The 22,707-nt window shown below is 34.6% G+C and overlaps 1 protein-coding gene across 1 annotated transcript in view; it reads right to left on the bottom strand.

The window, feature by feature from the left end:
- The window catches only part of LOC106115994 (uncharacterized), a 52,161-nt gene continuing 29,454 nt past the window's right edge, over positions 1-22,707 (bottom strand). Inside the window, exon 7 of the mRNA XM_013309690.1 lies at positions 1-596. Coding sequence (XP_013165144.1) covers positions 327-596 — 270 coding nt within the window. The 3' untranslated portion in view covers positions 1-326. The remainder of the gene's footprint in view (positions 597-22,707) is intronic.

Genomic DNA, 22,707 nt, shown 5'->3' with positions numbered 1-22,707 from the left:
ATATTACAGAAAGTATGAGTTGGTAAGAAATTGAATTTAAAACAGTATCTGCATAATTTCTGTATTAAAAAATTACCGCGTACAACCAGATGTTAATAACTAACCTAACACAGTCTGTAAAAAAATATATAGTTTTAAAACTAAATTAATGTGATGTGTCATTGATTTTAAAAATAAGTGGCCGTGTGAAACAGTCATGTTGCAATGAAATACAGTAACAACTTCGTAAATGCATCGCCTACATTCCTCATTTTGCTTAGAGCGGGCAAGTACGCAAGTAATTTTAAAACGGGCTGTTACGAAATTTGTTATCTAGCTTCTAGTTTCTAGCTAGGACTCGTTGAATTACTCCTCGGTTCCGGCTTTAGTGCGGTGCCATTGAGCCTCGGTGTGGTGTTCGGTGTCGTAGCAGGGGTGACGGTGGCAGTCGTGCTAGTGGCAGTGGCAGGTTGGCAGATGGCGCAAGGTTCCAATCTCCTAGCCACCACCGCTCGTAATTTTAGCGCCGGACCCAACTTCATCTGGAGCATGCCCGTTAAATGCTCTTCGGTTAAGAGGGGCAGGCCTGCACCGTCGATTCTTTGCTCACGGAAATTCTGCAAAAGAAAATATTTACTGTTAATTTTTACACTACTTGTATCATTACAAAATTATATCGATTCTATTTCAGCGTCCGTACAAATTATATCGAAAGTAGTTAAAATTGAGATTAAATTCAGAGAACAATTTCAGTTAATTGTATCCAGTTTTCATATATTTTACATCTTATTTAATAAATACAGTTCGATGCAATCACCATAACCCAAGATGACCATCAAATAAGGCCACCATTTAATTTTGCGTCCACGTATATTAGCTAACCATTTTTATAGCTCTATTACGTCCGTAAGATTTACAATTGTCCAGTGAAGTCCCTGTTGTTAATTACTGTAGCGATTGCTAATTAAATAGTATAACATCTTAGTCGTGGACTTGAATTTATTACGAGTGGGCCTGTTGCTTTGATTGGATTTGTATGAGCCTCGCGTGAAAAGCTGTAAGAAGATTATTAACGGCCGAGTTCGCGTCCGATGGTCCTTCGCACTGCACCTGCCGTGGTCATTGTGACCACACTATATATGATTGATCTTGATACTAGTTTTGTAAAAAAAATATACTAATGAACTACATGTATGTATTTATCACATACGTAACATGAAACGTGGAAACTCAATATTATTACTCTTAACCTTTTAAAGCTGTAATACTGAAATCATGTATTCAAAAACAGTGTGCAAAAAATACGCCAAAATCTAACATCGAAAACTTCCCGGGACATTGAAGAAAAAATTCAATTTAGATGAAACGAAATTAGAAATAAAACTGACAAGAAAAGTGCAAGCATCAAGATTGGCGTGTCGCGATGACGCAGGTCGCGGGCGCAGCGTCCAGCGACCTGTCATCTCCGCGGGAACGCTGACAAAAAGCGAGCGCCTACGTGACGTCCTGCCGCCCGCCCCGCGCCAGACCTCCCCCGCGTTCTCTTCACGCTCGACCACTTTTTACCGCGCGACATTTGCCCGGAGTTCGATCCGTGTCATCCGACGTATTCCTTTTTTAAATTGCGCCGGCCGGCCGCTCGATTATTTTATTCTTTTTAATTTTATAATAGCATCGAAGAAATAACCGGGCGGCCGTCGAGCGGTAAAAAGCGGTAGCGGATAAAAAAGTCTATGAATAATTAAAGTGAGATAGCCAGTGGCTAGCGCATGGGAACGGAATTATTTAGCGGCGACAGGTCGCCGCGCCCGCGTCGCTCTCCGAAGGACGGGTCAATTTGCGAGAGTCGTTTTGTTTCATCTCGATACTAGTTACCGCTCGGATGCTCAACAAAACGGCCGAATATATTTTTATGCAAAATCGATTAGAGACCTGGCACACGAGAGTGCACCTCACGTCGCTTCGAGGTAAATCAGATTTAAATAAAGTGGAACGGAGCCTGACCTTCGTAACCTTCCGAAGCGGTGTGGTTCGAGGGCATATTTATGTTTAATGGGGGTTACTGAGATGTGGAATCGTTTCGGGACCCTTTAATGCCCGTGCCCTGGAGTCAGAACTGACCTGAGCTTCGTCCAAATCAAACGGAATGATATCGGAGAAAATTGTTTAATTGGAGGAGTAAATTATATGTGTCCTAGCCTCAAGGAATTCGTCCATTTTTTGTTCCTACTCTTAAAAAGAAAACCGCAAGCTTAATCGTTAGAAATTATTTTTCGGTCTATTAAACTAGGCTAATATAAAAAGATCAGACACTTTAAAACAGGCAATGTATTTAATAATATTGCAAAAACTTTTTATGCTTTTCGGATGTTACATTTATTGCATTTTACGTAAAAACCATACCCTTTTATGTGTTAAGAACTGTGGCGTTCAGAGATTTCTCTCATCTTGTACCGAGCGTTGCGTATTACTCATTCATAATCACGTTACATTTTTTAAAAATGTAGTGTTCTAAACCAAGGGCAAAATTGGAACTCTTTATATTTAGACATATCCAAGTTTCTGTTAACAACATATGCAGGGAATACTGTCAAGGTAACGTTCGTGTATTGTAATACAAAGTAAATTCCTTGCATACGCAGCGGCGGGCAAGCAGTTAACCCGGCGCTGGCGCTGGGACCCGGAGCGATAGCTTTAAATACGTCGAGCACATTGCGTTTTACTTAGGCCGTGTGGTTAACAGGTTACAGATACGGCGTATCGCCCGCGGCCATGAACCGATGTTTAAATTGCGTCAGTGTTGCCACAGCAGCATCCCGGGAACAGGTTGTAGGGGGAACAGGGGAGGGAAGTAAAAAAGGTTAAAGTATGTTCCTCTGGGTTGAAGGGGGGATGGGGATGCGGGGCGGCGCGGGCTAATGACAGGGGCGGCGGCGCCCGCGGCGGCTACCGCGCAAATTGATGCCTGCGCCCTCTGCGGAACCTTTGCTCCCGGCTAGTGATGCGCCCTATCGATATATTACGACAGGGAGCGTTCGAGTTATGGTGCCCGGTTTATCGATGTGATGCGATTAATGCACGAACACTATCGATAATATTGTATGAGTGCTTTTTAAAACACTATAAGTAACCACAAGAATTTGTTCCCGGTTAGAATATTTAAGTTCATTCGAAAGTAAAACATTACCTCATTATTAATTTAATGTAATAATTCTTCGAACTACATTAGAAACAAATTAAATTTTTAAAAACAAAAAAGTATTATAAAATGATAGTTCTTAATGTCGATGAAGAAAGTATCGTAACTATTGGCGGCCAGCATTACATTATAAAGATTGGTATTAAGTTTAAAGCTGGGCCGCGGCTTATATTTAGAGCTGACGGTTCGCGGCTGCGCTCATCCCGTAATTATATCCCAGCCGCTCGCCATTCCACCGCTGCATTGCTCCATCCTATATTATGTATGAACTAAGTTGAATTATATGTTTATAATATTTTACAATTATAACTGCAATAAATAAGTACATATAATGTTTATATATTTTATAAAAATAATGATTTTCGAATGCAATAGCAATTATAGAATACTTTACTTAATTTTTTTTACAATGAAATTTTAATAGACAACAACTATCGCACACAGAGTCGACACGATGACTGTTAACGTCTCTGCGTGCGGAAGTACTTATGAGAAATCTATACCAAAGGACTCCTACGGAAATGATTACTTCGTTAAAGAACAAGTAATGCTTTGTTTCATAAATCATACATATTTAAATTTGAAGTGAAACCGTACACTTATAGTGTAAAGCTTTTATTACTTTAGCAAAGAGGTCAGAATGTATGGAATCGACTTCTTTTTCCATCAATTATCTTTTTAGGTACTTTCTATTTTACAGATCAATAGGTTTTAATTTAAGTTACTTCGCTCAATCACTCAGTATTCACCTACTTAAATTAATTACTTGCTCCAAATTGTTACTATTGCATTTTTACGTGTAGAAAATTACCTTTGTAATTGTAACATAATATCAGACTTCAAAATAAAATGTAGTTAAGTATACTATGCTTTGGGATATATGAGCTTAATTCATTGTTTTTCACGCAAAAATTCGTTTTCAACAAAATCTGTAACAAGTATAATTTTTAGTATATTCAAATCATTTATAGGGCGTGGTTATATTTGTTTGAAGAACACCAACAAAGATTAAATCATTAATTTTGTTATTAAAACAGAAAGCTTATCATAGTGATCGTGGCGCGCAAAAAGCTTAGACGCAGTAATTGGACCCAGCCTAAGCCGACCTATGGGAGTGGCGTGCGCTCGCCACGACCGACCGAGATAGACTAACCACTTTCCAATGGAAAAGAGTAAGACAGAGAGGTGCGCACGCGCAAGTAGGCGGGACGACTACGGCCGAACGCATCCGAATTAATACGAATCGAAAACGCCCAGTTACCGATCCTCGGGCATTGTAATCGACTAGTCGAGATGATCTCCAAGACTTCAACGACGAAAATTATTATTTTGAATTCTTCGAGGTCTTTATACACTGGTCGATCGTTAACAATGCGAGCTATGTGTGAGAGTCGCGGCTCCATTACATAGGTATGAAGGTAACTTGTGGTTATTGGCAAAATATACGGTGCATTGAGAAGGTCGCTATTACGATAACTTTTATAGTGGTAATTAGTTAACTATAAGTTGAGTTAACCGAGTGATTTGTGTTACGGCGATTTCTAACTACTTAGATAGCGTTTAAGTGTGCGAATAAAGTTAGCGATGGAACTCATGTTGAAAGTTTTAATTGCTCTTAGAGATATGTTTGTGTATTAACGATGTTTGATATCTATATGGCACAATGGTCGTACACAGCTGCTTTATGTTACAACTTAGAATCGGTTTTCAGATCAGATAGCATTGTGATTGTCATTTGAGATATTATTATGTGATAACATTTATGGTCAAAGGCGGTGAAGCAGTAAATATAAATCTTATAGTCATTTCCATTAACATTCATATCAAAAAGTGATTCAGATGCATAACCAGCGTTCATAGAAATATAGAAATATTGTAGAGTATATAAATCTATCTTACATAATTAAAAAAGTAGTGTTTTCAATTTTCTTATCAAAAAGTAGCCTTCTCCGTTTAAAGGGTCAAGTTAGACTGGTTTACTTTCCCGAGCTTCTAATTGATTTAGCTGTGGTTGTTAGAATTAAACAAGTCCGGGTCGGTGAGGTCATTTAATACCTTGGGGTAATTGCTACCTGCTGGTTCCGAGGTCTGAACGGGTCACTGCCAGGGGATTGGAAGAAATAATTAAAATTGAATTGGAACTTTAAGGAAGTTGCTTTAAATAGATAAATTACTTTGTTTCCCCGTCTGGAATTATTTTTAATTGTCAACAAATTGTACATTTCTCATTAAAATAAATAATTTACCCATATTTGTTTCTTTACTTACAGTAGATAGGTCTAGAAGTAGAACTAAGAACTAACTTAAATCAATTTTTTTCTTAGCTCTTAGTAATTTCTACATTAGGATGAATTATGTAACTATAGTTTTACAAAACAGAACAAGATTCAATTCTTATTAGAAAATGCTTCTTGTATTCTATAGTTAAAATTATTATAATTCAATAAAATATATTCCATCGAATCCTCAATCTGTTCTATAAATGCACTATTTATCTCATCGTAAAAGCAATCAGGGCCCCGTTAAGTAAACACGAAGCGAGGCTGCGCCGACTTACTGCGGTTAGCGGTTACAATGCGGAGCTTTCGTGGTTACAGGGTGACCACACTTTTTCATTATGTCATAGTATTACATCTATTGTAACCAAGTTAAATTATATTTTAAGGATAATACTATGAAGTAATTCGTTATTCTTTTGATATTTAACACAGTGATAGGCATACGAATTTAGATTCGGATATTGATGATTAACATTATTTTACGGCATTGATTTCCGCAATAAAAGTGTTGACATAGTATTAAAAAACTACACTAAGGGAAACTCTTAGTGATCAGCTGTCGTAATAGTAAAAATATTTAAACATTGTATGGTTATTTAAAAGTTGTCTAAAAATAATAACATAGTTATAAATCTCATTTATAATTGTGCAATAAACGTAGAAAACGTGACACAAGTCGGATAGTTTTCGGCTCGATACTTACGTTGATATCGATATTAGGCATCGAGTAATAGTCGGTATTCCGGTGAAACAATCTCGTTGTATCATCGGCTGACTAGATAGTATCGCGGCTCGTGCCACTTGTAACTGAACTTGTAGAGATGCCAATAAATCGATACTTTCTTATCGATAAACGGTTTTCTATCGATACATTTTAGCTACGGCCTATGTCTTTATTTTCGAAGCCTATGAGGTTACTGCTTGGCAAGAATAAATTTAAGTTTAAAGAAATTATAATACAAGTAAGTAAGGTCTGATTATTGAGTAATTTTGTTAACAAAAACTTTTTAGTACTGACGACATAATGGCGATTGGGTAATGATAAGAAAATTACATGTTTTCGCATTTGATATGGGTTTTTAGGTTAATTACATGAAATTTAGTTTAATGTCTTTAGCTCTAAAATAAATCTACATGACGACGTAGTACTATTTACTTGTGTTTTGTTTTGTAATTACATTTCGAGTCTTTTATTTATATATTTTTACATTTAGAAGTTAAATAATTACACTTGTTTTAAATTTATTAAAAATTCGTTTCAGAAATTCTTATATTACCCGAGTTTTCTATCGCTATATGCTAACAGACGTGGTTTCAAACATAGTGAACTAACATTTTTTTTATAACAGTAAAATATCGATATAACAAAAAGTAATCGGACATCACTAGCAGCAAACGAGTAGCGGTCGCGTGCCGGCGGCGGCGCGCCCTCTGCGGAGCGCCGGAGGAAAGTGCGCCCACATCGCCTCTACCTACTTGTACCCACTGTAACAACTGGAGCTAATCTACTCGTACTTATATGTCATTTAATGCAACTAATATATTTATTTAGTGCAATATTTGTTTGCGTAATAAGAAAAAATAGTTTGTTTAAGCGTATTGTAATTTAGAAGTATAGTAGTTTATTTAGAATGTTTCTCTAAAACTCCGGCACTTTATTCGAGTGTGTGTGTGTGTGTAAAATCACTCTTAAACCTTAAATTTGGTTAATTTCCAGAGATTAAAAACTTTATTATAATTTAGGAGGACATAAAGGCATAAAGATAAATGGATTGCTTGATTCAATGAATAATAAATATTATACACCTAAAACAATTTCCAACACATTTAGTAAGTTTTGTTACTTCCTAATCTATACTCTTTGACCCATCGCAGTGATGTAAAGCGGGACTAAAGCGTACATGCAATGCATTCAATAACACGGGCTCCGTAAATCCCGCGTGTTTATCTCGCGGTCGCTAATGCGATTGTTGGATAGCGAGTAACTAACACTGTTCCTACAAGCACCACAAGACCGTTGGCGCTTGCTAAATTTACATGAGACCCTTACAAGCCAAGCTAAAGCGATGTCTAGCTTATTTGGTAAGCCGAGTTCACTGCACACTATTGTTTCATCAGTTACGTACACGTTGATTATATAAATCTATTAATAGTGTTTTCGATATAAATAAAATCCTAGTTTCGGTATTGGTCTAACCTGTGTTGTAACTTGATCTGAATTTTTACAATAAATATTAAACTTAATTTACCGAGCGTCTTTGCAACCTCACTGCTTAAAAGTTTTATATAATTTAGTTCCAACACTCTTTTGTTTATCTTAACCACAGTGAATTAAAGAGAAGATAATTTAGTAGAGAAAGCTTAAAAAGATAAAATGTTAATCTGTACTTAAAAAGCTTTTCTATTAACTCGCGAGCTTTTGTAACGGACGAAGTCATGAATGAACAGTTGTGAATAATTAGTAAACATGACATCTAACGGCGTCGAATCTTCGGCAATAACTCTCCTTGCGAACGAATTCAATAAATATTCATCAAGCTCGTTAAAACCGTGAATATTTTACGTCGAATGAATCGGTAATGTTCTTGCACGTTAACCATTTAGCTTCGTATTTAAATATAATGTATAGGATCGATTTGATGTTTGTTTTTATAATTTTTTATTATGAGTTTTAAATTTTATCGTTTTTCATTTATTTGCAGTTAGTATTTATGACGTTTTTATGCTATATAATTACCATTTAACAATCTGAGAACGTCTATTGCTGCAGTTAAACCACGAAGAAAAGGAAATAATTTAATCTTTAAAAGTAGCTATTATAGATCGATTCATTGCTCTTACCATATATCATCGTAGCGAGAGAGGATATCTTAGCTCCATTAAAAACAAAAGCCCTTTAAGAACCCTTAATAATTCCTATTTACAATGGGCCTTGAATAGAACAAAGTAAGAAATTATCTCGATCAGAAGCACAAATGCTATATTGTTCCGGGCTCTCGCAGATTAGGTGTTTATCGTCGGGGCCCTATAAAGGGCTAAGTGACGTCACAAATTAATGCAGCAAAGATTGCGACCGAGAGTAGTATAGTCGTTATTAGCGTGGCAAGGCCGCTTTCATCCCACAACTAGTTCGGTGGCAGAACTACGAACCCTTATATGGTATGTACGCGGATACGACGCCGGCGGTGACCATAATTTTCGTCTTCTCCTGGATATAATTAAACCTATTATAAGATATCGGCTCATCTAGTCGCCGGCGAGACGACAAATTTATAAGAAAATTATTCAGTCGACGAATTAATTTCTTGTTTATATTGCGGATCGTAAACATCGAATGAATAAATTCATGAAGTGTTGTGCAGGCAGATATAAATTGTAACTAATCATCGGAATAGAACTCGTTCGTTCATTCCTTATGAAATGCATATCGTTGATTTTATTTGAGTAATAAATATTTTCGTATCAATGGACTAAAAAAACATTTAACGCATTAGATTCGCACAGGCACCTAGTGTGTGCACGGAATATTTTTATGAAGATATTACGTCAGTTCTTATTTACTATTATTTTTATTTAAATAAGGGTATAAATATTTCAAAGAATTTAGTACCAATTTAACATAATGAGACAGATTGTATTATGTTGTTTTAAATTATGTAAAAGTTATTCCGAAATAGTTTAAGACATTTTGCTTAAGACAATATACAATTTTAAGTTTAAAAAATAATGTTTTATGGTAGACATAACTCGGGTTATTTATTACATTTATTGACCTCTAAAGGTCGATGAATAAAATATCTCCAAGCCTGAACGAAGAGAGATCTTTAGGTTCTATAGATACAAGGAATATATTAGTGGTTACCCTAGCGGTAGTGCATTATATCTCATCTTAGGACTTCGATAACATATCTCAAGCGTTGGTTCGTATGTTTGTAGTTCTGTTTGCACGCCGTTAGCCGCTGGTCGCTGCATATGCATGAGATGCTTTATTCAGATCGCTACTCTTGTTCTACCAGCCCCTCATTGTCACATCGTCACTGTTAAGTACTAAGTAACATTGGACTTAACTACAAAGTAATTGTTAATTTAAAAAAGAGAACCGTGGCTATGACACTGGTTGGTAGAATAAATATATTTAAGTAATTTAAGTATGAATTTGATGTTAAAACAGATATTTTATTAGGAATATGTTATTATGAAACATCGGAAAATTTCCATGTAATTAACCTACACATGGACAGTTCTTCTATTCTAATTTTTGTCATAAACTTTTATATGTTAAAGTTTATTGTCTACATCGAGTGTTCTAAGACGTAAATAAAACTAGACAACATACATTTCTCTATATTAGAACAACTAAAGAAAGTATATAACTTATGTAAAATTATATGAAAACGGAAAACAAATGTTCACACTAATTAACGAAGGGCGATAATAAATTTTAAAATTATGACATATCTGTAACAAGGTAAGTAATAAATAAGAAACGTTAAGAATTATTACCGATCACCTTGTCGGGGTTAAACCGTCGGTAAATCTAGCGGGTACACCCACAGCGCAGATAGTATCGCCACTGGATGCATTGTGGTGTCCCGACAGTAAATGAGGTGTAGCCGCTGTTCACCTTGATTCTAGACTACTGATAATAATTACAACATTTCCAATTTCGAATCAACCTCGAATAAGAGAAACGTAGTAGTAGAAATGCGGTTATAACAATAGGATTGTCTGTACAGGCTTTTTTTTAATTTAAACTAACAGTTTGTTAAAATAATTCAAAGAATACCAACTGGTTGATTAGTTTGGTAAATTATTTTATGTATTGCCGTAGAATGCTTACACCAAGAAGCTGCTTTTGTTAATACTTGATAACTCTGAGTAGGGCAGTTACTGCTTTAGCTTTTGTGTACACAACAGATATTTCATTTTATAAAGCTAAATTAAACTTAAGTTATCTGATCCCTTGTACAGATTTTTATATGAAAAATTGTATGAAACTTACTCTATTGCCTTTCGAAGCGAAATTCCTGCACAAAACCGTTACGTTATTGGCTTTAAGTTTACTCTAACCACAACGAGAGACGTCCAATATAAAACACACACAACTGCCTGTAGTAAATAATGACAGCTATTACTAGGTGGGAGCACAACAATCATGAGCGTTTCCTTTTAGAGCGAGCGGTCGACATCCGGCCGGTAAACGGATCTCCGAGTAGGGCGGCATCGAGACATCTCGGAGCGAGATCTCTCTTTAATTATATTGTTATATCGATCGGCAAGCGGGAGGTCGTGAGGTTACACCAAATAGATTATCTACAGAGCGCGCCGAGCTGCCGCTCTCTGAATGGCCCCTTCATATCTACTACAGCATATCCAGATATCAAAAACTTTTTTATTTCCTAACCGCCCGCGGCTCGTCGTTACGTCTCCGATCGCACAAGTCACTTTGATTGCTTTTTGTAATTTGTTGCGTTCGATTTATTTGAATTAGCTCGTCGTTTTTTTTACTTCGAAGTAGATTCGTATTGTTACACTTTTTGGAGCGATCGTAGATTATTTCATGGGTTATTTAATTTTTAATACAATTTTAATACGAGTTTGTATGTTTGTTTTGTTCGTAGAGTTGAGAGAATTGATACGATTTCTTTTTCAATATTATTAATATCAGCTCAAGAATCTTAGCAGAGTTTGGATGTAAACTAATGTTTTTGTTTTGGCTATCTTTTGAATTTAAGTTGGAAAACTTGCGAATTTTAATTTATTTCTAAGTGGAATTTTGATATCTGCGTTTAACGTTTCTCTGTTGTTTATTAGGTTTTTAATAAAATGTAAAGGAAACAATAAATTTCCTTATTTAAATATTAGATACCAGCGTTTTGACTGCATAATATAACAACATTACTGTACCTGTACATTTCATATGTGGCTACAACAGTTCATGACAACAAACAATGTCCATATTATTTCAATTTGGTACAATATATAATTTTATTGGTAACTAGCTATCGCCCACGACTCCGTCCGCGTGAAATGAAAAAAAAAACTTAATTAGTTCCCGGCAATTATTCAAATTTTTCTCGCCGCAAAAACCATCTTTGATCTTCAACGAATATTTAAAAAAAGAATTGGCCAAATTAGTTGAGTTATGCGTTTACCAACACATTTTGCGATTCATTTTTATAGTATAGATATATAAATTACAGATCAAGAAAGTAAAAATTATATAATCGATATTAAAATACGCTTACACATTTTGTGCATTAGGAATAACAGATTAAATTTAGAAGCAGTAAGACACAAAGATGGCGAATCCTAAATTATACATAATTTTTTTTTATTGTAGACTTTGGGAAAGCCCACCATGTCGTTGGATGTAAACTAGGCAGGGAGAGAGAGAGTAAACTTTTAACGTATAGTATAATATATCCACACCGATCCTAACATTAGTCGTAGTATTGTAGGAATCAATTAGTTAACTTAAACAAAGTTTTCCTCTAGTACAGTGACATCAAACTACATAATAACTTATGATATAACGAAAGAGATGTGGCGATATTTCGGCATTGTAAGAATTAATAACAGCTCAATTATAATAACACAAAATAGCTATATCACGACAATGTGGGTGACGATTTCATAAGAGATTTGTTTCGCTCGGGGACGCTACAATTATGGTTGTTTTTTTTGCAGCTCTCGTGACTTTGTGATGTGGAAATAATCTACATCTAATGTGATATCACTGTTCTGTTGTGACATGTTTGCTTAAAGAAAAGTCATCGTATTTCTTTTACGAAAGAGTTCGCATATCAAAAAAAATATAAACCTTTAACTAACCTACAATAATATTCGACTGTTTAATATTATCTCGTTGATAAAAAATATTTGTAGGAATTTCAATACGTATTAGCCCCGGGACGTAAGGCTACAAGACCTTGGGCATACCTCTCCGTTTGACATTTCCTTGACCTTTCGGACTTCGGAAAACTCCTACGACATGCCTTTGTTTGGTAATGGTATTTAATACGATGCGATGATCATACTGATATGAATTAACATTAATTTTGTTTATAACATTCTGGATTCTGAAGTGATATCGGCGGGAGAAGTTATGGCCGATGTCACTTTATTGTAATCCTAAGTAAAAGACTTCAACGCTAGTAGACAAAATGTCACTATTTAGTTTAACAATTCTACACCATCATTTTGGAAAGCTGCGTTAAAATAAATACTACCTATTAACATATTTAAATACTTAAATATATCAGGAAACGGTTCATTAAACAGATAAATTTATACGTACATTTGAAATAAAAAATTAAATTAATTTCAGCTGTACAAACTTTAAAACAGTCACCTCTATATTATACTAATGTTTATTTAAAAAAATATATGGTGTACAGTAACTATTAAAGAACTTGTGGAAGTAAAGACTGTTAAATTTAAGTTTTCTTTCCTCGTCTTGTAAAATCGATTAGGATATCGCGTAGAAAGCGTATGTTTAAGGATTACACATACCTACTATTTAACAGAGCAATTTAAAAAGGTAATTCGTTATATTAACAGTCACTACCGTTATTATTCAATGCATTATCTATAGTTCGGGCGACGTGGGTCGCCGCGCCCACGCGCCCACGCGGTTCGCCACACAAACTAGATCTCGTCTTATTTATTCCCAGCTTTATTGTTACTCGGGTTTTTTGTGCTCTGTATAGTGTCGTTAGTGTAATCAGTGTATTTATTAGTCGAGATTTCATCCTACTTATCGGGGTCAAGAGATGAACTTTTATGTTTGAATTCTGGAGAATTAATGGACAATATATTTTGATATACGAATGGTTACGAGTCTTTGTAGTTAGCAGACGAGTAAAGTTTCATTTTTGAGACTGTTTTTTTTTACAAGATTTTAAAACAAATCGCAAAAAATTACGAAATTGGATTTGTGTATCGTGTAATAAATATCCAATTGTTCAAACATTATCTAGAATAAACAATAATCATAATTTAAGAACATCAAATTACCATAATCCCTACCACAAAGTAAACACGACTCCTTTAGATTTGGTGTGGGCAGAATTTATTGCTCGAAATTTCGTAAGAGTTTAAATAAAAATATTGGATTAAATACTTATTATTGGAGTATATTTCTGTATTACAAAAAGGGAGCTTTTTTAATGTGATAAAAACAACCATTGCAATTAATTTTCGTATCGTTCGTTTCGCTTGGCAATTAATTTTTTAAATTAATTTTAAATCCAAGGATGGCTTGTGGTGTTTTTTCATGGTCTTCAATATTTCATTTTAAAAATAGACAGTGTAATTTTGTGTATTGAGAGTACCTGATGGTAATGACATGACATCGTATCAATGAAATGCATTATTCACGAACAACGCTTATAAGAGTGCGAGCGTATTGATAAGAGGTAGCCGGTTAAGAAAAAATGGTGAAAACATATCTTACACTTTTCTGCGTTTTTGATTAAAAAATTTGGAGAAATATTTAAAGGTATGTCAGAAGTTTTCTTTGATTATTATAAATCTCGTTATAAAAAAAAATCAATAACTTTCATAAATGGACCTATTGAACTTCATGTCATTAACAGTATATCTAACTTATATTATAAACGAATGGATGGATGGATGGATGTTTGTTAAAAGATTTCGCCAGAACTTTTGAAAATGTGGCATAGAAAAAAGCTTGGAAGAACACATAGGCTACAACTTAAGTTTTTTTCGATTCCACGCGGACGGACTTGGTGACAGCTAATCACTTAATATTAATATAGAAAACATTTTTAATGTTGCCAAAGTCACGGATAACTTTCTGTACTATAGCGAACGCTGTTTCACCGCCAACGTGTACGTAGGTTGTCGCAATAAAAGTGACATAGCACTGGGATATTAATCTTGTTCGGAAGCGCCGCCGTCAATTACAGTGCTCGGGGTGGAAGGAAAGCTAATCTATTAGCAACCGGTATGCAAAATTGCACCTATATTAATTTACTATTAAACCCGGCTGATGACTAGAGATTAACTAAAAAGTATAATAAGAAACATTGGTTTGCTTTTTTTTTCTCCAAAAACAACAAGGCAAAACAGTTTTTTTTTAGGTTAGGCGTTTAGAGTGGTGAAAATATTTGAATTCTCAACAGAAGAATCTTACATCTCTGACTAAAACGTTAAAATCATGACAATTCCAAGTCAGTTCATTTCTCTAACTGTAATTTAAGGCGTCATTAGAATATGACGGTTCCGGTAAATTTAGAAAAAACACTATTCTTAGAACTGAATCTGAAAATGTCTCGGTTTCCTAAATGACTATCATTCAGCAATTCGCCCAGTAATCTATAAGTCTTGACTTTCGAGAAAGACTATTACGAACAATAATGTAAATTATTTGTATTACCATATTCAAAACTGTTATTTTACTTAGTGGGTGGGCAGGAAACAAACTTCAATGATAAAAATAATAATAATTTACTCTATGCAATGGATTACAAAAAAAAGTTCTTTAATATTATGCATATGCTGTAACTAATACGGCACAATAATCACAGAATTTCCCCTAATCTAAGCATACCTTTATGTTTTTATTAGTATTGGCTTCAGTAAACACTTTTATAATATAAAGCGAAGTGCAGATTTGCTTTTAATGTGATCTTACAAATGTAGTGGGGCGTATAACGCGTGCGGGCCCACCCACGGTGAACAGACATGGTCTCAATTCAATTTCAATTTGTCGTATCTATATCGTATTGACTACTATATTCATGACGTATAAAACTAACAATTTATTCATACTTTTAAGTTACATGTTAACTTTATTTAGAGGAAAAAACATATGTAACTTTTAGCCCATTCTTATCGTTTAAAGGCAATAGAAAAATGAACACTAAATCTGCTAGATAAGTTTTGATTAAATATTGAGTGTAATTTTAACGAATTTAATTTTCATAGTAATAAAATATGTAAAGCGTAACAAAAAAAAGAATATGCTAAATAAGCCAAACTACGTGTTATATGTACATTGTTAATTCTACTAGTATAATAATATCTTTAATATTTACAAATCGAAATACGACTTGAATATAACAGGGAGAACAATCCGCGTAGGCGTATAAACTCGCGTAGAATTATAATATCAAAGACGGCAGGGCATTACGCTTGTGACAGGGAGCAATCTTAAATAATTAAAGTACAGGCTCCGCAAGCGGCCTCACTTGTCTTTAACAAGGTACGCATTTAAATGAACCATCGCTTAGACCACTTTTGCAACAAGCGATGCGAATAAACACTACTATGATTTATCGAACGTCAAACTCGTTGCGTTATCACTTTCATTTCGCATGTTGTTTTGTCTGCACTCTAACGATCCTCCTTGAATAAGTTATTGCATTTATTACTGTAGACTGGTACATGGGTTGATTGTTTCATGATAAATTGTATCGATTTAACATAGTTGTTTCATGTTTTAAAATATAAATATTCAAGTTAAAGAGAGCGTTCCGTATACAATGTAACCACTGCATACTTAATTTTACTGTGGTTCTATTTCAGTTGGGGCTAGTGATCGATTTATAACGGTAGAAATTAAACAAAGACAACTATATGAAGCTAAAATAAAAAAACGTTGTAAATAATTATGGATATCTTCGAAACTATTTAGTATTCTGACTAGAATAACAACATTCAATAGCAATTTCCTAATTCATTTAGTAATAAAGAAAGCGTCATTATAAATCGCTTACATAACAAGCTGAACTTTGCAAGTTTTGACATTAAATCTGGTTAATCACTCGTTATCGGTGATTCTAGTTCGAGTTCCGGTAGTACGGGTTAGAATAATGAGTGTGCCCGAGATATACTCGTTACAGCGCCGACAGATGTCACCGCGGACTCGGACAAATGATAGCGCACCGAAAGACTTGTGTACTAACCTTATCATTCGGTCAGTCTTACGTATTTCACGCTAATATATTCCCTATTACGATTGCATTAATGTTATAATCGTATTAAAACATATAAAGTGGTAAAGTTCTTGAATATTCATACTTTATGATGGATCGTTCTGGTTTAATCAATATCATTAATTCTTTAATATATTTCCTACACTTTTTTATAATGTTTCAATGATTCTATTAATAGCATGAATGTATAGAATTGTTTTAATGTTTGTAGATTTTATTATAATTTTTTTCTATCATAAGGTGGCAAACGAGCGAGTGGCCACCTAAAATCACTAAAATAGCTAACCGTTGCCAATAGACATACTCAATTGCATATGCGTTGCCTACGCACCGGGCGAGCCGGGCCAATTTTCGTGAGAAGATGTTAAGGCGGGCTCTACCACTGGTAAATAAATTTTATTATATGAATATCAGAGAGAGAAGAATTAGGTTATTACTGAGTTGTAAATCGTAAAATATTCTCATGTAGAAATGTGGTTAAGTATTCATATGCACTAATAAAGACGCACCGTTTTTATACAGTAAAATAATAAAATTTGTCTAGCTCTAGTCTAACTCCCGTGAGAAATATAAGTTTATTCTTTCGTCGAAGAGAGAACGGTTCAAATATAAACACAGTTGCGGGTTAAGGCTTTAAAGGATGTAACGCTAAAAATTAACAGTGCGCTTCTTTAATTCTCAGAAACGACAAAAATTAAACATGAAACAAAGCTGTTTTGTGCAACATTTTGCTGCAATGTTGAAAGAAAAGGCGTGGGAAAGCCATATAAATAAACATAAAGAAAAAATACAGACTGTTATAATATTAGTACAGTGGAGAACTTCATCAAAGTCTCTGATAAATTCACAAACGTTTAGTAAAACATAAATTTGGAGCTTAGTTTTTTTTAATAATTAAATTAAAACGAGACATTTGTCTACAAAATCATTTGATTTTTTATGAGAGTATAAACTTTGGACAATTTCGACGAAACAATCATTACTTTAAAATGCTTCAGACAGAATAAACATCTAGCATTTAAAATTAGTGGAACAGAGTCTTTGGTACGACTCGGTTAAACTGTACAACACATCTTTAAACTGTAACTTGAGGAAACGCTTTACCAAGAGTACGGTCATTACTAGACGAACCTCGCAACTAACTATTTACAGCTCGTAACCGCCAAATTATACTCTATTGTACCGTAATAAAAGCTAATGCTATCGTATTACGCGTAGCAGTACATTTGACGGACCGCGGGCGACGTCAAGTTGACATTCCTAGCGATTGAAAGGTCGCAAACTGGTTCGATGATTGCTGCGGTCATTACCTAGATGGCGCTGGCCGGCAGTGGTCGCAGATTGCCGACCATCTGCCTCCATCTGCCAGCAGATTGCCGACCATTATACAGCACGCGTCTCGCCGTTTCCGTTCGAAGCCGCACCAGTAATTCCGAGGCGACTGATTGGTTGGGGAGTAGCGTGAAATACCGCAATCTTGAGCACTCGCTACGTACGTTATAACAGACATTTCATTCGCTTCGTCGTTATCGATTCTTTTATTGTAACTATTAAAGGAATAACATTTGTTTTTATAATTAAAAAAAATAATTTTGACAGCTGTCATTTCGACGTAACCATAGATGTAAAATCCAGAAACTGAACATCACATCTTTAAAGTACTATGAGAAATAGAATTATAACTTTACGATGGTAAAGAATTATTTCCTAGTTACTACTCATTCTCTTTAGGGTCTTTTTAGTGACTTGTGAATTTCTTTGCAAGATAATATTATTCTAATTTGTACATAGTCAACAAAGTTGTTCCGGTTAACAGGCATTTGTCAATGGATGGTTCAATTTGCGTTATATTTTACGACTCAATTACATTAAATATATTGCTTGTAAATACGTTATAATTATTTTAGTAAACAGTGGATATTTTATCGAATAGAGCTGTTATACGTTAACAATTGAATATCGATAAATACCACAAAATTTGTACGAAAAAAGGTACAACTGGGTTAGGCAGTTTATTAAATTATTAGCAGATTATGCACAATTATACCCATATTACTTGTTGTTATCAAATAAGTGAAGCCCCGAAATGTAGCTAACATATGGTTATTTGTAATACTTCAATAATATTCTTTGAAGGAATACATATTACAAACTCAACTGTCACGCGTAAAGAACTTTTATACGTGACCGATCTTGAAAATTACTTTCTATATTGAATCCATTTACGTATATTAAAATGTATTGTCTCCGTACGTGTGTATGATTCACTAGTGTTGTCTCTGAGTGGATTGACATTTCAGTATCGTTCGTTCATGGATAACATAAATCAATCGAATTACATAATAACTAATATATTAACTAAGTGTACTTAATAAAGTTCACACTGCAGTAACGAACGACTATAAAGTAAGACATCAGTTTGTTTCATACTTTCCTTTGAATCTTCACCAGAATCGCGAATAAGGAGACTTTACTGTACTTATTTTTACTAAACATAAAACTAAAAAAGTAATTAAAAACATTTACTCATTATTTTTAATAGTAGTAATAACAAAGATAAGCTCGACTTCAGTTACAAGGTCAAAAAAGCTTAGCTATCCGTTACAAGGCATAAATGTTGCACCGACTATCAACCGACCGACGTTCTGTAGACGATACAAACGAGCTTCCCGACCTGATACCATCTCCGTGCCCGCTGCCGTCTCCTATCTCCACATCTAGACATCTCAATTTAAATACCCCAAGCTCCGGCCGATAGACTAAATTAAATGCTCCTATAGTACCGTAAATTAGACGCAACAAACGTCCCGTTCAAATACTTTACATTGAGTTTGATTTCGAAAATTAAAAAAAGTTAAATTAATTAGGCTGTAGGTAAACAATTAATTTAAAAATATAGTTGACAATCTGAAAATTCTTCCAAAAGTCTTTTTTCATGGTTCCCAACACTAATGTTTTTGATCATTAACCAAAAGCTCGAATGTATTTTAAATTGTCCACATAGACTATAGGAGATGGAATAGAATCACGTTCTTGCAGCACATCCGTGAGTGGCATCCGTCCATAAAATGTAACTACCCTTCACAAATTACGAATGTACGGACGGACATTCCTAAAGGAACATTGCGAAAGCGTGTTCGACATGGTGGACGTCGTTATTGGTGGTCCGTCGGTCTCCTATTAGCCGCTTGCTTATCCATCTCTCATCGGACTGGGCCGAACACATATACGTTCCAAGCGCCTAGCTCCGAACGTTCTATTCTCGATTTATATAATCTGTGCTGGGACTATCCAAACGGATGTCACATTATAGAATTGTCGGTTTGACGTTTTGAATTTGGAATCTGTTGAAATTGTTTTCCTCTTTTTTTAAATAGCAATTATTTCATCTGATAAATCTGAAAACATTATATTCACTACTAACAATTTTTTTTTGTTAAATCAAATAAAACAGTGTTAATTAAAAGACTGATAACATAATATTTACAGATTTAAATATTTCATTTATTTATGTGTTTACTTAACAACATGTCAAATAGAAAATAAAAATAATTTAAATCTTATTTTTTTACGGTCAGAGCAAGTTTATAGTTTACACAACTATATTAATGGGTGCAGCGTAAAGTTCTGCTCGTAAATTATATTTAGTGTCATGTTCGTAATCAAATGGCACAATTTTAATAGACGATAAATAACGATGGTTAGTATTATCGATATGCATAATAAGAGGTATCATGTACTTACTCGAATTTCAAGTTAATCGATTAAAAATTTAGATTAATTAATCCTGCGCTCGAACCAACCAAGTTGTGTAATATCAGTGTTAACCAAATCATCCTTAAAATCAGCATTTTGATTATTAGAGATTAAAAAAAAAATTGAATTAGAAAATTATTATTTAAAAGTTAATTTTGCTTTCCATAAATATGAGTATACATTAACCTATTTAAAAGCTAAGTACAACAGTGGTAGAGCCCGCTTTAACAACTTCGCACGAATTGGCCCGGCTCGCCCGGTGAAATACCACGACCACACAGAAGACAGGCATGAAGTGGAAGCAATTCCGCGTTTCGTCTGATGAGTGTGCGTCGTAGGCAACGCAAATGCAATTGCGTATGTCTTTGGGCAACGTTCACTTTGCTATATCAGCGGTTTCAGGTGGCCGCTCGCTTCTTTGCCACCTTATGATAAAAAAGTAACCATTAAGCGCAATCCCTATAATAGATTAGTGTTAGCTCCGTACGCGCGGAAATAAATAAAACTTAGCAGTAGCCTAAGTGTTCTTCCAGACTTTGTTCTACTTCTGTGTCCATTTTCAGCGAGATCCATGCTGTCGTTCTGGTGATATCTTCTAACAAACATCCATCCATACATCCATCTAAACTTTCGTATTTCTAACATTAGTAGGATTAATGTCACATCGTAATTAATTACGTAAAAGATAATATCTAATGCAACAAGGTGACAACAAGTATAACCAGAAGTATTACAGGCATCCTAAATCGAGCCATTGTCGAATTATTGTATAGTCGTCTCACCAGATGTTGCTCAACGCGCAGGTGCTCCGAAATAATCGAATAGTTGCACAGATTTCGCAACAGATGGTACTTAAGCTTCATTAAGCGGTTAAACAATCTAAGGAGAAAGCTTCGTATTCATTCTACAATCAATTGAAACACATTATCTCTAAACAACGATTAATTCTAGTAGAATGGTGTGTTATTGCGTAAATACGGTTTAGTGGACCGTTTACACTGTAACGTGGAGCGAATGAATGTATGTTAGACGATAACACGCTCTAAACTAAGATAAAATATTTAACTTTAGGTACAGATACGAATTACACAAGAATGGACTTGTACAGGAAATATTACAAAATTAAATGCAATAAAGCCTGAGAATTTGTTCAGTATGGTATTTCTATTCTATACACTTTTCTTCCCAATAATTAGTAATCTACTACATTTTGCAAAGGGAATTATCGTTTTTAATATGTTTAGTTTATAATGACAACTCGCGGCTTTAGCCCAGAGGGGTAGGCAGAGACCACGGACCTCTATTTGGCGTGGCTAAACGAACCTCTGGAATCCACTTTTCGCCCTTGCGGGAGACGGAACGTCGCATTTATAGAAGCTCTGGGAAGAAATTTATTAATATTGCCAAAAGATAATAGTCCATTTCAGCAAATAATACTCCAAGTATACTAATCATAACAATATGTCAATAAAATAATAGATTCGTTCACTCAATAATGATTAGTTCAATAAAAAGGCGCTTCGTTCCGTGAAAATGTTCCTTTATATGTAACATCTACTTAGCCCTAATTTACTTCGATAAATGCTATAAATCTAAAGCATCATTAGATAAAAAAGTGTGCCAACTCAAAATTAACCATAACTAAATATAAAATGAGAGTTGAAATTTATTAATGTCGTAGAGATTTTTTTTTCTAATCTCATTGCTCGATCGTCTTCGCATGTCTTAAATAGAAAGACGCGTGAATAGGTGATAGAAGACGTGTTTAATTGTGCTTACAATATGTTGAAAAATTGCTTTACATTCGTGTAACATTTCGGTGCGGTCAGTTCATCAAAAGCGAATGCTATTTATGTATCGAATGTGGATCTTTTTTTATTAGAAAAAATGTCTCATAAAGTCTTTTTATTTTATTTATGATTTGAAAACAAACAAATATTTATGGATATGAACGAACTTACGACTAAACGTAACCTTTAAAGACACGATTTTCAGTACGGTCTTCAAAACTATTATATCAACACCCGATTACAACAAAATTGTTACAATTACGTTAGCTATTTTATAGAGCAAACATAAACAATTACAAGATACTTGAAAGTTGATTATCGTGTCTATCTAAATCAAAGTCAATTGAAATATTTTGATAGCAGTTAATCATCAGTTTTCGTGTCGATTGACTTATTTAGAAACCCAGATCATTTCAATAGGCTAATGAATCGTACACGTTTGTTGCGTCAATACACGAATCGAAACCGTTTTCACTTTCCATTGAACGATCGTGGTTCTTCAACAGAATTGCATATGATTCGTATTCGCGTGACACAAAAGCGTTCTAAAAGTAATGGTAATATACACTCGCTGCCGAATTATCATCGGTACATTTGATAATGTATTTATAATAAATAGCATCTCTTTACAACTCACGACTTTGGTGTTAAATAGAAAGGACTTAACGTCTTTAAGGTAGCCGTTGATAAATGGCTTGCGATGTAAATAAACGCGTTACAAACGACCTCAACACTTGTAT

Source organism: Papilio xuthus, unplaced genomic scaffold (genome assembly GCF_000836235.2).
Source record: "Papilio xuthus unplaced genomic scaffold, Pxut_1.1 DF827777.1, whole genome shotgun sequence".
NCBI lineage: Eukaryota > Metazoa > Arthropoda > Insecta > Lepidoptera > Papilionidae > Papilio > Papilio xuthus.
The sequence above is the reverse complement of the archived record's forward strand: the minus strand, read 5'-3'. Positions and strand labels throughout refer to the sequence as shown.